The sequence below is a fragment of the Maniola hyperantus genome, chromosome 13 (genome assembly GCF_902806685.2).
Source record: "Maniola hyperantus chromosome 13, iAphHyp1.2, whole genome shotgun sequence".
Taxonomy (NCBI): domain Eukaryota; kingdom Metazoa; phylum Arthropoda; class Insecta; order Lepidoptera; family Nymphalidae; genus Maniola; species Maniola hyperantus.
Genome location: NC_048548.1, coordinates 10,884,635 through 10,898,246, shown reverse-complemented (window position 1 = coordinate 10,898,246; position 13,612 = coordinate 10,884,635). Strand labels below are relative to the sequence as shown.

Here is a 13,612-nt window from a genome sequence, read left to right as displayed (position 1 = left end):
TTTGGGTATTATAGATTCGGTCATTTCTATTCTCATTTCTATTAGATGTCGGATGATGGTCGAATGTCAGTAGGTCTAGAATCTAAATGCGTCGAATAGACATTTTACTCTATGGATATTTCCTTACACTGCATTCACACGTCAACGGACTGTCATTCGTTATATTAGGTAGTGATGCAAAGTAATTTTTTATTCGATTATTAAAATAGATAAGGAGCCACGATGAATTAATTACATATAAATTACCTTAAGGTAGGTAGGTGGTTTTAAACTAGGTAGGTAGGTACAGTCAAGGGCCATAAATCGTTTAGCACCTCAATAATCATAATCGCGTGGTACGGGTAAACGCTCATCTCTGTGTGAGTGCTGTTTCAACCAGTGAATATAATGTAATCAACGCAAACAATTATACGTCATACAGTATAACTACGAGCGAGACCGATGTACCTATTGTGGTCCGGTCAACCCTAGACAAAGTGTATAATATCTAAAGGGTTTTTCATTAAGAGCGCTCGAACTTTTTCAACAAGTTCTTGACAATGACTTTCGGTGAACTCTCTATTCATACTATATTGTAAATGCGAGAGTGTGTCTGTCTGTCTATCTGTTAATGCTGTGTGTTGCTGCTTTTCATCTCAGAGAATTAAAGAGTTCTCACGGGATTTTTAAAAACCTTAATATAATATAAAAGTGCGCAAAATAATTTATCTCAGGCTAAGATTTCAGGGGAGGGGTTTAGACTCCCAAAACCCCCCTTGGCTATGGCCATGATTAAGATAATCGTTTTTCTTTTGTGTAGCACTTCGTATCGATAAAAATTGATAGTTTAATTTTAAAGCTTAAATCGATTTTAAGAATGATTCAACACATCACTAGACATCAACTATTTTTCGATTTATCGAACTGTCAATTTTTGTCTTTTGTCACTGTCAGTGTCAATAACAAAATTGAAAATTATTATCTGTGAATTTTACGCGAACTTTCGTGTTCATTTTAGAAAATTAAATCAAATCAAGTTATTTTTCTCTCGCGCAAAAGTAGTGTGCAGTGAATGTCTACTGTAATTTATATTATGATGAAAGCTGTGGTATAATTTATGTCGAAAAGTGTTTAAAGTTAACAAGGAAAATGAGTAAGCATATGTATTCCACTGCGAACCTCTCTGATAAAGAATTGAAAGAACAAGGAAACAGACTATTCAGTCTACGGAGGTTCGAAGATGCAATGAATTGCTACACTAAAGCTATTGTAAGTTTTTCATCACATTCCTAAGAAAACCCATGGACCCATCAGTTTAACATAACAGGTGTAATTTACTAACAAAAAATCGTGTGTACAAATAAGTACCTAGCTATTGAAATCGGCCAATGCTAATTGCTAGGCTATGTAGCTACTTACCTGAGGTTTATGAAACTGCACATAAAAGTTTGATTTATATATTGAAATGAGTGCTATTTAGGCAGTTTTACTACCTATTATCAAAGTGTTACTTACCTACCTACCTACCTACTTAGTTCTTATTGGTTCTTAGTACTGTGAAAAACAAATTTAATATCATAAGTGTGTTAAGTAAATAAAATTGTTCTACATTAAAAAGTCGATAGATAAATATGTCCAAAATATTAACTAAGCATTTGGCCTGTTATTTTTATACCTATAGGAATAGAACTCATCAATGTGTTATAATATGTTTATTTATTTTTAATTTAAAACAAAAGTGCTAATGAAGTCAAGATAAGAAATTTAATCACTGACAAGTAATTAAATTCTAGAATTAATTGCTTGTTAAGTGAGTATTTACAAAGAGAAAGTGACTGCTGTTATTTCATAACCTATTCTTAATTTTACAGTCAATTAGAATTAGAATAGATCTTAATTATAAATGCAGAAGAAACCGGAGAGAAAAAGAAATCACGTACCTATTTAGTCAATGCTAGCCTGACTTGTTTCGAACCCAGTCTACATCATAATAGCTATCTGCATGCCAAATTTCAGCCCAAACCATCCAGTAGTTTGAGCAGTGCGTTAATAGATCAGTTAGTCAGTCATTTTTTTCCTTTTAAATACATTTAGATTAACATTTTTTAGATTAAAAACCCCTCAGTAGCCACATACTTCACAAACCGAGCACTATGCCACCTGAAGATGAAGCGCTGGGAGGCCACATGCCAGGACTGCAGGCGGGCGCTGGATATAGACACCAACCAGGTTAAAGGGCACTTCTTCCTCGGCCAGGCACTGGTTGAACTGGATTGCTATGATGAGGCTATTAAACACTTACACAGAGGTTCGTCTACTCTACTGTCTCTCTCTCCCTCCCTCTCTTCCTCTGCCTCTGCTTCCCCCTTAAATTTTCTTTCTCTCTGTATGTTGTTAGCATCGTGACCCCTTCCAATAACCTGTGACTTCATCTGCATGGGTTTCGGTTGCCTGCAAATTCATCTACAAGGATTTAGGTTTTTTAAAATCCAGTGAGTACTCTGATTTACTCAGATATGAATTTAAACGGATGGACCGTAAAAAGCTAGCATGACAGGTACACTTTTGCATTTATAATATTCATCATTATCAGGATCAACCCATTACCGGCCCACTACTGAGCAAGGGTCTTCTCTTTGGGTGAGAAGGGTTTAGGCCATAGTTACCTAATGCGATTTGTGAAGACTTCAGACACCTTTGAGAACATGAAGAACTCTCAGGCATGCAGGTTTCCTCACGATGTTTTCCTTCATCGTTAAATCAAATGATATTTAACTGTTTTTAAATGATTATTTTAATAGTTTATAATATTAGTATGGATTTATTTTTGTTTGCAGCTAATGACTTAGCGCGCGAACAGAAACTGAACTTTGGCGACGATATTGCAGCTCAAATCCGAATCGCCAGGAAAAAGAGATGGAATGTTCAAGAGGAGAAGAGAATATCACAGGAAATCGAATTGCAGACTTACATTAATAGGTAAATAACTAATTAATACTAGCCTATTGTGTAAAGTTTTAGTACTTACCTACTCAACATTATCAAAATTTGATTTTCCACATTTTAGGAAGAAAATTCTCCAAGAGAAAAGTTGTCCTTTGTGCATGTCTTTTCATTGTATATGTTTTAGTTTTAAGTTATTAATATAGTGCGTAAAATTTGAGAAAGGCCATATTTGCTCTATTTATCAACAGTCATGTCAAAAATGCAATTTAGCACTTACGGTAAACTGTGGCCCTACCGCGGTTGTTTGACAGCTACAATGTCACGATCGCAATCATCTCTGATTGGTTAATGCTCGCTCACTATTGGCCACAATGCATTGTTGCAACAAGAATCGCACAAATTCAGCCAATTAGAACAATTGAGATTGTAATAATGATTGATGCAGGTTTTAGACAATCACCCTACTGTACTTTTGTCATGACAGTTGACACAAAGATAATATTGCGAGTCTTTTCTCAAAACCTACGCATTATACATGAACAAATAAATAGAGTAGTTATTTAATTGAATGAATGAATCAATATTTACCAGAATTAATACTTAGGGGCCAGTGCCTTCCCATACATAGTAGTTGAACTTAAACTTAATTAAGTAGTAACAAAAACAACGGTTGTGTGTTTGTGTAAGAGTTTGTGTGTGTGTGTGTGTTTTGATTGAAATTATATTATTTTAATTATGTGTATTTGTAGGCTAATAAATGAAGATATGCAACGTAGAATAGAGTCAATAAAATTAGAAAACATAAATGAAGAAGAAAGCAATAGCAAAATAACAAAAGTGGAAGAAGAATGTGTAAGTATTTTTTAATTTTGGACAAAATATCTCCTCAGCCTTTTAATTAGCCCAGCGAGTGCTTTTCGACATTGGTTTATAATCTGCGCCACGATCCTTTGATTTTTGTATCCAAACCGCCTTAAATTAACCCGAGGCACTAAATTAGCGACATGGCCGCGTAACCTGTAAGTTTTACTCACGTAAGTAGCTTACATAATGAATTTATGACAATTTTAAAAATTTGCATATCAAAAATTGCGGACCGGCAGGAATCGAACCCGCGTCGCCTGAGATTGTGCCCGACGCTCTGACCACTAAAGCTACGGTTTGCTTGCTGCCAGTGACGAAATTTGTGATATGTATGTTCATTGTTACTGTTGAGTACTGATGTCATCTAGTAGCGACACTTTGCATCTATCGAAGTACCTATGTACCGAAGTACCTATACTAAGTATCGAACTACCTTTGAAAGTAGTTTCACAGCACAGTTCAAGGGGGTGAAATAGGGGTTTAAATTCGTTTAGTCCACGCGGGCGATGTCACGAGCATAAGACCTCACTGGCGCAGTGTTACACTGTGGTCTTATTAGAGGAAGGTCCTGGGTTCTATTCCTGGCAGGAATTTGGAATTTTATAATTTCTAAATTTCTGGTCTGGTCTGGTGGGAGGCTTCGGTCGTCGCAAGTTACCATCCTACCGGCAAAGCCTTACCACGAAGCGATTAACTTTCCGATGCCGTGTAGAAACCAAAAGGGCATGGGTTTAGTAAAAACTGCCATACCCCTTCCAGTTTAGTCCACTTCCATCTTAGACTGCATCGTCACTTACCACGAGGTGAGTTTGCAGTCAAGGCCTAACTTGTATCTGATAAAAAAAGCTAGTTAAGCAATAAATGTTTGTTTGTATTTCAGAATAACTACAGCAGTGAGCTAAATAACTTGTTTTCAAAAATGGATGAAAGGAGACGGGTGAGTTCTTTACATTCCTACACGAATTTGAATATTTTATGATTTAGGCCCAGAACAGACCGCGCAACGCAATTGCAACGAAACTCGTTTCAGATACTAAACCCTGTTCATCAAAACGAGCTAATAGGGAATTAAGAAATCGCAGCACAATGTAGGCATGAAACTGTGAGGACTTTTTTAGAGACGCGGTGCGTTGCGCGTCGTGTGGTGCGTTGTGCGTCGCGTGGTGCGTTGCGTCGCGCTGCTAACTACAATGGCCAAGTATGAGAGCGTTTATGCAGAAGCGTTTGCTTGTTATAATTATGGCGCAGTAGACGTGTCTCCATAAAAAAGCCCTAAAGTAGCTCGAGTTGCAGTCTCATCACTTTTGAGTTTCGTTGTGTTCTAGGCCTTACTCTCCAAGAAAACATGTGTCGTTTCCTTGTTCGAGAAATCCCGTACTTCATTACGATACTTTACGTCACGATTGACGTATTTAAGTGCGTGTGCGTGTCAAAAGATCTCTAAACTGTGCTCGGTGTGGCACTACTGAAAGCCACAAAGCAAAATAAGAAGAGCTCTAAATAAGAGTTCATCAAAACGAGCTAATAGGGAAGTAAGAGACCGCAACACAATAGCCATGAAACTGTAAAGTAGCTCGAGTTGCAGTAACATCACTTTTGAGTTTCGTCTTGTGTTCCAGGCCCTACTGTCCAAGTAAACATGACTAACATTTCCTAGTTCGTGAAATCCCGTACTTCATTACGATACTTTACGTCACAATTGACGTATTTAAGTGCGTGTGCGTGTCAAAGAGCTCTAATAAGATCATTTCGTGGGCCTACATCGCTTTGTTCCTTACGCCTTCGCAGTTCGCACCGCGCAAAACGGATTATGTACATAAATACTTCTTTCTATTCCTGATCGTTTAGGCATTACGTACTCGTGATGTAATATTATGGGGATTTGTTTTGTATCGGCGACAGTTTGGCATGGTTACGAACGATGCAGTTCTATGATGGTACCTATAGTTTTTTCAGCGATAGTTTAGACGAAGTAAGACACGCGAAAGGCTCAAAGCGTATTGGTGCAGAGGTAAAGAGAAGCGACGCGACGCGTCTTTTCTAAAATGCTAAGTGAGAAGTACCTAAGTATATACAGAAGTTGAGCTACACGATGTGCGTGTGAATCAAAAAAAGGCGTTGCCGTATGAAAGCGCTTGTCGTATAACCTGTGCGTAGAGAATTACTCATCTACTCGTACGAAACGTTTTTACTCAACGTTTCTGATACCTATTGCTAAGGTTTGGAACGTTCTTGCGGTGTCCGTGATTTCTGCCACATATAATTTAAGTACCTTCAAGGCAAAAATGCATAGGCATTTTCTAGGCAAGCGCGCTCCAAATAAGACTTCAGCATTGCTTTCCTCAAGCATAAATAAGCCTATCCTGTAATAAAAAAACGCGTCGGGTCCCTTCTATTCTGTATCAATATGTGTCGAGCCTTAGTCTATGACGTGTCTTGAAAATGCACGTCAAACTAAATAATATGATTTATTATGTAGTTTCAAAACTTAGATTACCAATGCCTTCTTTGTTGCGCTTACTTCTGTTACGCAGTTGTGTGCACTATCATGGCCCGAGAATTCCTGGGTTTGATTCCCTGCAGAGGCCGATTTAGAAATATCATCGCCATCGTCAACCGATAGGTCTCTCGCAGGACCAACAACGAACAAATCAAACGAATAAAATGCTTTTAAACATTTCAACACGGAAACTGTTTTAATTATTACTAGCTTATGCCCGCGACTTCGTCTGCGTGGATTTAGGTTTTTTTTAAATCCCGTGGGAACTATGATTTTCCGCGATAAAAAGTAACCTTGTCACTCTCCAGGTCTTTAACTGTACCCATGCAAAAAATCACGTCAACCCTTAAACTACGGAACTAACGGAAATAACTGACTAAATTAAGTAACTATATGAGTGATAACTCATATAGTTACTTAATTTAGTCAGTTATTTCCACTATTTCACTTAAATGTTTAAGTATTTGACTACACAATTCGTATTAATGAGAAATCGTATAGCTTCGAGAAGCCTCATACTGGGATTTAGTAAAGTTGTTGTTTAATTTGTAGGTATTCATTTCTTACTATTGTTGTTCACTACCCATATTGTTATGAATGTGAAAGTATGTTTATTGGTTTGTCCTTCAATCAAGCTGATGGAGCAACGGATCGACGCGATTTTTTGCATGGTTATAACTAAAGACCTGCAGAGTGACAGGCTAATTTTTTGTCGCGGAAATCATATAGTTATACCACGGGATTTTCGAAAATCTAAATCCAAGCGAACGAAGTCGTTGGCATCAGCTACTTAATAATATATTCCATTTTGTATGCGTGGAATACTTCGATCACTCGTTTTATCAAACTGTGAAACTAACTGCTTTTAACAGTGTTCTCACTATAGGGGGCATTAAAATGGGCTTAGATAAAATAGGAAGAGGTGTGGGATTCAAAATGACAGTTATTTTTGTGCCGATTCGAAGAGCCCCACCGAGCGTACCGGGAATTAAAATTGATTCTTTCTTTGGTCCTCTTGTTGACAAGCTTTTGACAGATGTCTCTTCTGTAACATATTTTAGTTCCGAGTACGTTCACGTAACCCTCGCTGCTGCTATCAGCGCCAAAATTGCGAAAATCGAGTTGCTATAAAAACAGGTCGGCTATCGCAGGTTCAGCGTACTTATACCTATTAGTAGAGGTCAGTGATAGGGGGTTAATATTTTAAGGGATGGATAATGTACAAATTCCTAAGCCGGCAACGCATTGTCAGTTCCTCTGGTGCAGGAAGTGCAAGTAAATATACCGGCAAAGCCGTGCCGCCAAGCGAATTAGCATTCCGGTACGATGCCGTGTACAAACCAAGTTTTTCCAGGTTAGCCCGCTTCCATCTTAGACTGCATCAACACTTAGCACGTGAGATTGCAGTCAAAGGCTAACTTGTATCTGAATAATAATAAAAAATAGATAAATAGATAGGTAGAAATACTTTATTGCACACAAAATATTAGATAAACAAAACAAAAAACAAAGAAACTAAAAACTAAGAACAATTGTATACAAAGGCAAAAAAATCCAGATTCTTAAAAAGCATGTTTGTTGTATTGTCCTATCCAGAAACGTGACGTGCCAGACTACCTATGCGGCAAGATAAGCTTCGAGATCCTCAACGAGCCCGTCATCACGCCCAGCGGCATCACCTATGAGAAGAAGGACATTGAGGAACATCTAGAGGTAAGCTTCTTATTGTAGAGGCCATAATATTGCTTAAACAGTGAAATAGTCCAGCTGCTGTAAAAAATCCTAATAATGATTTATCCTTTTCTATGATAAGAACTGCTGTCTCACTATACATAATCGTATACCATCGTACATACATAATCGTACTAGGCATGCCAGTACCCGTAGTATAAGATTTTACGTCTCACCAAACGTTGCTAGAATTCGAGAATCGAAACAAAATAACATCAAAGTAAAATGGACCTAAAGAGCCTTGAATTGAAGTCAAAAATTCAATGCTACTGATTTTAATTTCGCAACGTTTCCGCTTGGAGCGCTGGCTGTAGAAGTGTAGACCAACTTGAGCTTTTAAACAAGGCTGTTAAGATCCATTTTACTATAACGCAGAAGTGTTTCGACTCTCGAATTCTAGCAACGTTTGGTGTGACGTAAAATCTTATACTACGGGTACAGAATAATACTGTTTTGGACCATCCTAAGGTTTATAAGCTAGGCCTATTGAACAAGTAATGGATTGAATTTAAAGATATATTGTCTATACTTATATTTTATTTTATTTGATTAAAATCCTGCGAGAACTGTTTCATTTTCCGGGATTAAAATAGCCTATGTCCGTCCCCGGGATGCAACCTAGATCTCTGTACCTTAGGGCAAAATCGGTTAAACGATCGGGCCGTGAAAAGGTTACAGACAGAAAGATATTAGCATGGATTTACTGTAGTATTTTATAATGGTGATTAAAAAGTTATAAGTGGTTTCATCCCCTATTTTTCTTTATAGCGGGTAGGTCACTTCGATCCGGTGACCCGAGTGAAGTTAACAGCGGACCAGCTCATCCCCAACTTCACCATGAAGGAGGTGGTCGACGCTTTCCTACAAGAGAACGAGTGGGCACTCGATTACTAGTCGATTCATCGATATTTGTGCCATTAGGATTACGTCACTATTGCGGGTAAAACTGCAGAAATTAACAACCAATCCTATCTGTAATCTGTCGATAAGTTACTTAGCAATATTGTCAAAAAATGGTATGGTGCACAGATATGTCCAGATATGCAACTAGCGTGGCCCCCTCAGTCCCTCTCGCTCAAGCAGAGGTACTTACTTGTGAAATGTTGTTCCGTCTACTCTACGTTCGCTTCGGCTATTGTATTGTAGCCTAGTATACTGCATCCCACCATTGTACAATAACTTCAAAAACAAAAAACAACAAAACGAATCAATTATTTATTTACAATACTTAAGAGGCAACATAACCTCACTTCACGTTGTTTGCCAAAATCTCACGTACAAATACATTTTGGCAAACTAAAAAAACTTTTGGCCACGGTGATAAAGACAAAACATAATCAATTTGTCACGTTCTAATAAGAGCTAAAATGCATTTAGCTATCTCGCTCTAACAGTAAGTGTCACAATAGGGCTACTTCTAATAGTCCTTGTTCTGAGGTATGGTGTTTGTTGCTAAATAGCTCATCAACAGATATTATTATAGATAGATAGCTAGGATTGATTATTATTAATTTCGACCTAAAATTGTTTTTTTAGCTTATCACACCAGCAATGTTGATTGGTCATGGTCACCCTTAATAATGTAAGAAAACATTTGGTATAGGTAATCAGATGTACTCGTAATGTTGAAAGAATTACGATTTGACGTACTATAGTATGCGACAGGTTGAGATGGCAATCAGGGTAGGGACGCCCCGCACAGCCCTCCGCATTAACCCGGAGCGGAATAGCATGGGTAACGTCCTTGGTGCGAGGCGTCCCCCCGCCTCATACCTAGATTGCCATCTCAACCTGTCGCGTACTATAGTAATGATAATAATGAGAATACCGACGTTGACAAGTAACCAACTAAACTAAATTAATAGCTCTTAATCTAGTGCTATCCTTATCTGCAGGCAAAATTATGAAAGGGACAGCAATATGTTTAGACGTATCATTTTAGTTTAGTTTAGAGATTGTGTACAACGGAATAAGCCACAGTGTCGACTAAATACGTAGAGTATAGTGCGTGATACACATGCTTGTTACTCGCACAAAAGCATGCCAGTTTATACTAGCAAGAACGAGCTACTAGCATGTATATCGAGGTTCTGCTAGTAGCTCGCATGCCAGTACATGGCATACCAGTAGATCGCACGGCGTTTGATTTCTTCCCCTATAGGGTAAGTGGGACGGGGGACTCGCATGCAAGCGACAAGCACGCGAAATACGTCGTAACATGTTTGCTAGTAACTCGCACACCGTACTACTACTAATTCAATTTCTCTCCATATTGTTTTCTTTTTTTGCGTCTATTCCTTGCTTTCAAAAGTTTCTTCACTAAGATAATCGCGAATTGTATTGTAACACTATTTATTTTTTCATAAATATTAATTTTGTGATCTTCAACTCGCACGTCAATGGCACGGTACGCAGCCTTTCTAGTAACTGGCATACCAGTTACAAGCATGTGTATCGCGCACCGACATTCGGCTAGTAGCTGGCATGCGAGCTTGCCAGCACCTAGCATGCCATTAACTAGCATGTGTATCACGGGCATACGGGTTTCCATGAGTCGTGACGTAATCACAATATTCTTACGTCATCCGTTACATCACGACATTTTGGTTATGTTGTATACCACATAAGCCGCAAGAGGCGAACTCCACGTATTAAGGATTCCGCAGCTAAACAAGGAACCTTAAGTAAGGCCACATTACAATGAGCCTCGCGTATTGCTAAGAGCCAGGCTACACGCTTAGCGACCTGTTCCTAGTGAACAGACGTACCGTACGCGGCCAAAAGTGGCCAACATCGACCTTTAGAAGGAGATAGCAGATTTGTAGAGCACTGTCTCTGTTGAGACCGACAAAACGTCACATAAGTATGGGTGACAGAGATAACACTCTACAAAGCCGACACGTCATTCTAAAGGCCGATGAACATTACTTTCGGCCACGTACTGTACGTCCGATCCGGCAACATCCTGCCAATATGTGGGGTCTTATATAAAACTAGATGATGCCCGCGACTTCGCGTGGATTTAGGTTTTTAAAAATTCCATGGGAACTCTTTGATTTTTCAGGATAAAGTAGCCTAAGTTCTTCCTCGGGATATAAGCTACCTCTGTACCAAATTTCAACAAAATCGGTTGAACCGTTGGGCCGTGAAAAGCTAGCAGACAGACAGACAGACAGACACACTTTCGCATTTATAATATTAGTATGGGTGTATGAGAAGAGTGCCTTCCAGCGCGCGTCAGACATTTTTCTGATAGACAAATTCTAATAAAGATGCGGCCGGGCATAGATATAGTACGTGACAGGTCAAGATGGCACCTGCAAAACCCCCGTGCGGTTGTGCAGGGCGTCCCCCCGCCTCATACCCCGATTGCCATCTCGACCTGTCGCGTACTATAGGTACTACGCGTGTAGAGTTCATATAAAAATAATTGTCATTAAGTTATGTTCACATTTCTTGTTACCCAATTGGCGTTACTTTGGTTGTACATAAATAGTTTAAATACTTACAAATAGAAAACCTCCTCCTTTTTTGAAGTCAGTTAAAAAGGAGGGCTGAAATCGAAATTTTTACGCAAATCACACCGGATTGTATATTCAAAAAAGAATAGGTAGTGTTAACATAATATTTTAGACAGTTTTTGAAAAAACACCATTATAGCTTTTAAGTTCAAAGCTTTTCACTGTAAACATAAAGGCAAGCGTAGACAACAGACTTCTATCACGTCTTCTATCACTTCTGTCGCGTGTCGTCCGAATACTACTAATCGTACAATTAGTGCATCGTTTGCGTTATGAGATGCAGTTCTATGTGATCTATTGTGAAGAAAATACGCTGAAATCTCGCGTCTGAGCTTGCCTTAAAAATAAATATATATTTATACAGCCCTGTATAGTTATGATATTTAGACATTATTTGACATGTCCAGCCTACTGATTCGCTAACTCAGTTTCTAACACTGAATGATAGCCACCGAGCTAATTTGTCATTTATTTTTAATCCATTCAAGGTTTTCTGCACTCAGTGAAGCAGCAATGTCGAATCAACCAGTGTCAAATGAGCTCGGTGGCTATCATTTAGTGTTAGACACTGATTTAACGAATCACCCCACAGTAACGTTTATTGCATCACTTTAGTTCAAAAAAAGTTAGAAAAAAAACATCGATGTCAAAGCCTTACATCATACCAGTTCTAGACTTATCGACTAAAAAATTGCATCTTGCTGATCTTATAAATTATACCTCAACAATTCCCTGTTGTTGTCAACAGTTGCTGCAACTACAAATTGCCAAAAAAAACCTAGCCTGGCTGTAGAGCCTAGTAGACTATTGTATATTCACATGAATTTTCCCTACTATGCGGCCCAGTTGTGAGCGGGTGCGTCCTGCGGGGCGGACAGCGTGTAGAACAAACTTTATTTACAAGAACTTGTAAGGAAGACGCTCGAACGTGTCCTAATCGAGAGCGGGTGCCGAGCGGCATGGAATGTATGGCATCGCGCCCGCTGCCCGCCCCGCAGGTCGCACCCGCTCCTAGGGCAGGGACCACCACCTCCCATGGCCCCACCAACCTTGCGGTTATATGGGCCGAAGCGCGGAAGGGCACCCATTCGGTACTTGCTCGGAGGCTCTTTCCCGGGGCGTCTTCTTGACTCCCTACAAATTCTTTCTTCCTTGTCTTTCTCCCCTTTCGCCAGATACGTATTTGGCGCATGGATGTAATATTATGTCTATGATTTGGCGATTGAAAACGCAGCCCTAAGTTGAATCTTAGCACTAAATTCATAATTATTATAGTCTAGTAAGTAGGTATTATAATGTGATACAATTTCAGTGTGAATCGTAATATTTTAATTAAGTATTTGATGTAAATTAGAATCTTATTATATATTTATTTATTTTATTTATCTTGTAAAAAAAGTTGTACTTTGGGACTAAGGTACTTTTCGCACTACATTCGATCCGAATCCGGGAATTCTAGATCCGAAGGGAAATGCATTTTTGTATGGTTTTTAGGGTTCCGTACCGTAAGGAACCCTTGTCTGTCTGTCTGCATGTCAAAAATGCTGTCTTCTCGAATACTTAATCTGTTGAAATGTGACAAAATAACCACATTGACATCGCATTAGTATCTACACTGCACCCATGCGAAGCCGGGGCGGGTCGCTAGTGTTATAAATAAATACGTCGTACCTTAAACTGCGTTAGTGTACTAGATAATAGATTTAAAATGTAAAAAGTAACTTTATGGAACTGTATTGGCAATTTTGTATACCTCACGTCGACTATCAAAGTCAATAAAAAATCATAATCTAATGAAGAAAAAAATATTACTTAGACTAAGAGAAAGGATAGACGGAGCATCTCTATTAAGCTAATTTTTTCGCTTACGCTTTTAATAAGTTTGTTGTAACTGCTCTGTTTATTCTAACTTTAGTCAATGGATTCCATGAATCATTTTTTAAAATAATCATAATTAATGTATGTTATTGATGTTATATTATGGTACCTACTCGTTAGCGAGGCATCTACATAATACATAAGAACTGGTCATGACTATAAACATGTAATGCTAAGTAAACGTTATTTTATA

At 38.6% G+C, this 13,612-nt stretch overlaps 1 protein-coding gene across 1 annotated transcript; it reads left to right on the top strand.

Annotated features, from left to right (window-relative positions):
• The first annotated feature begins 950 nt into the window (after positions 1–950).
• STUB1 (STIP1 homology and U-box containing protein 1) lies at positions 951–13,612 on the top strand. Its single transcript, XM_034974686.2, has 7 exons — positions 951–1,248; positions 2,089–2,287; positions 2,817–2,958; positions 3,675–3,777; positions 4,670–4,726; positions 7,886–8,002; positions 8,789–13,612. The coding sequence occupies exons 1-7, from the start codon at positions 1,129–1,131 to the stop codon at positions 8,912–8,914; spliced, it is 864 nt and encodes a 287-aa protein (XP_034830577.1). The 5' UTR covers positions 951–1,128; the 3' UTR covers positions 8,915–13,612.

Excerpts from the sequence above, each read along its gene's own strand:
- STUB1 (XM_034974686.2), top strand. The coding sequence starts at position 1,129 with ATGAGTAAGCATATGTATTCCACTGCGAACCTCTCTGATAAAGAATTG. Across the intron at positions 1,249-2,088 it reads ATTGCTACACTAAAGCTATT|ATTAAAAACCCCTCAGTAGC; the intron begins GTAAGTTTTTCA and ends AACATTTTTTAG. Across the intron at positions 2,959-3,674 it reads TTGCAGACTTACATTAATAG|GCTAATAAATGAAGATATGC; the intron begins GTAAATAACTAA and ends GTGTATTTGTAG.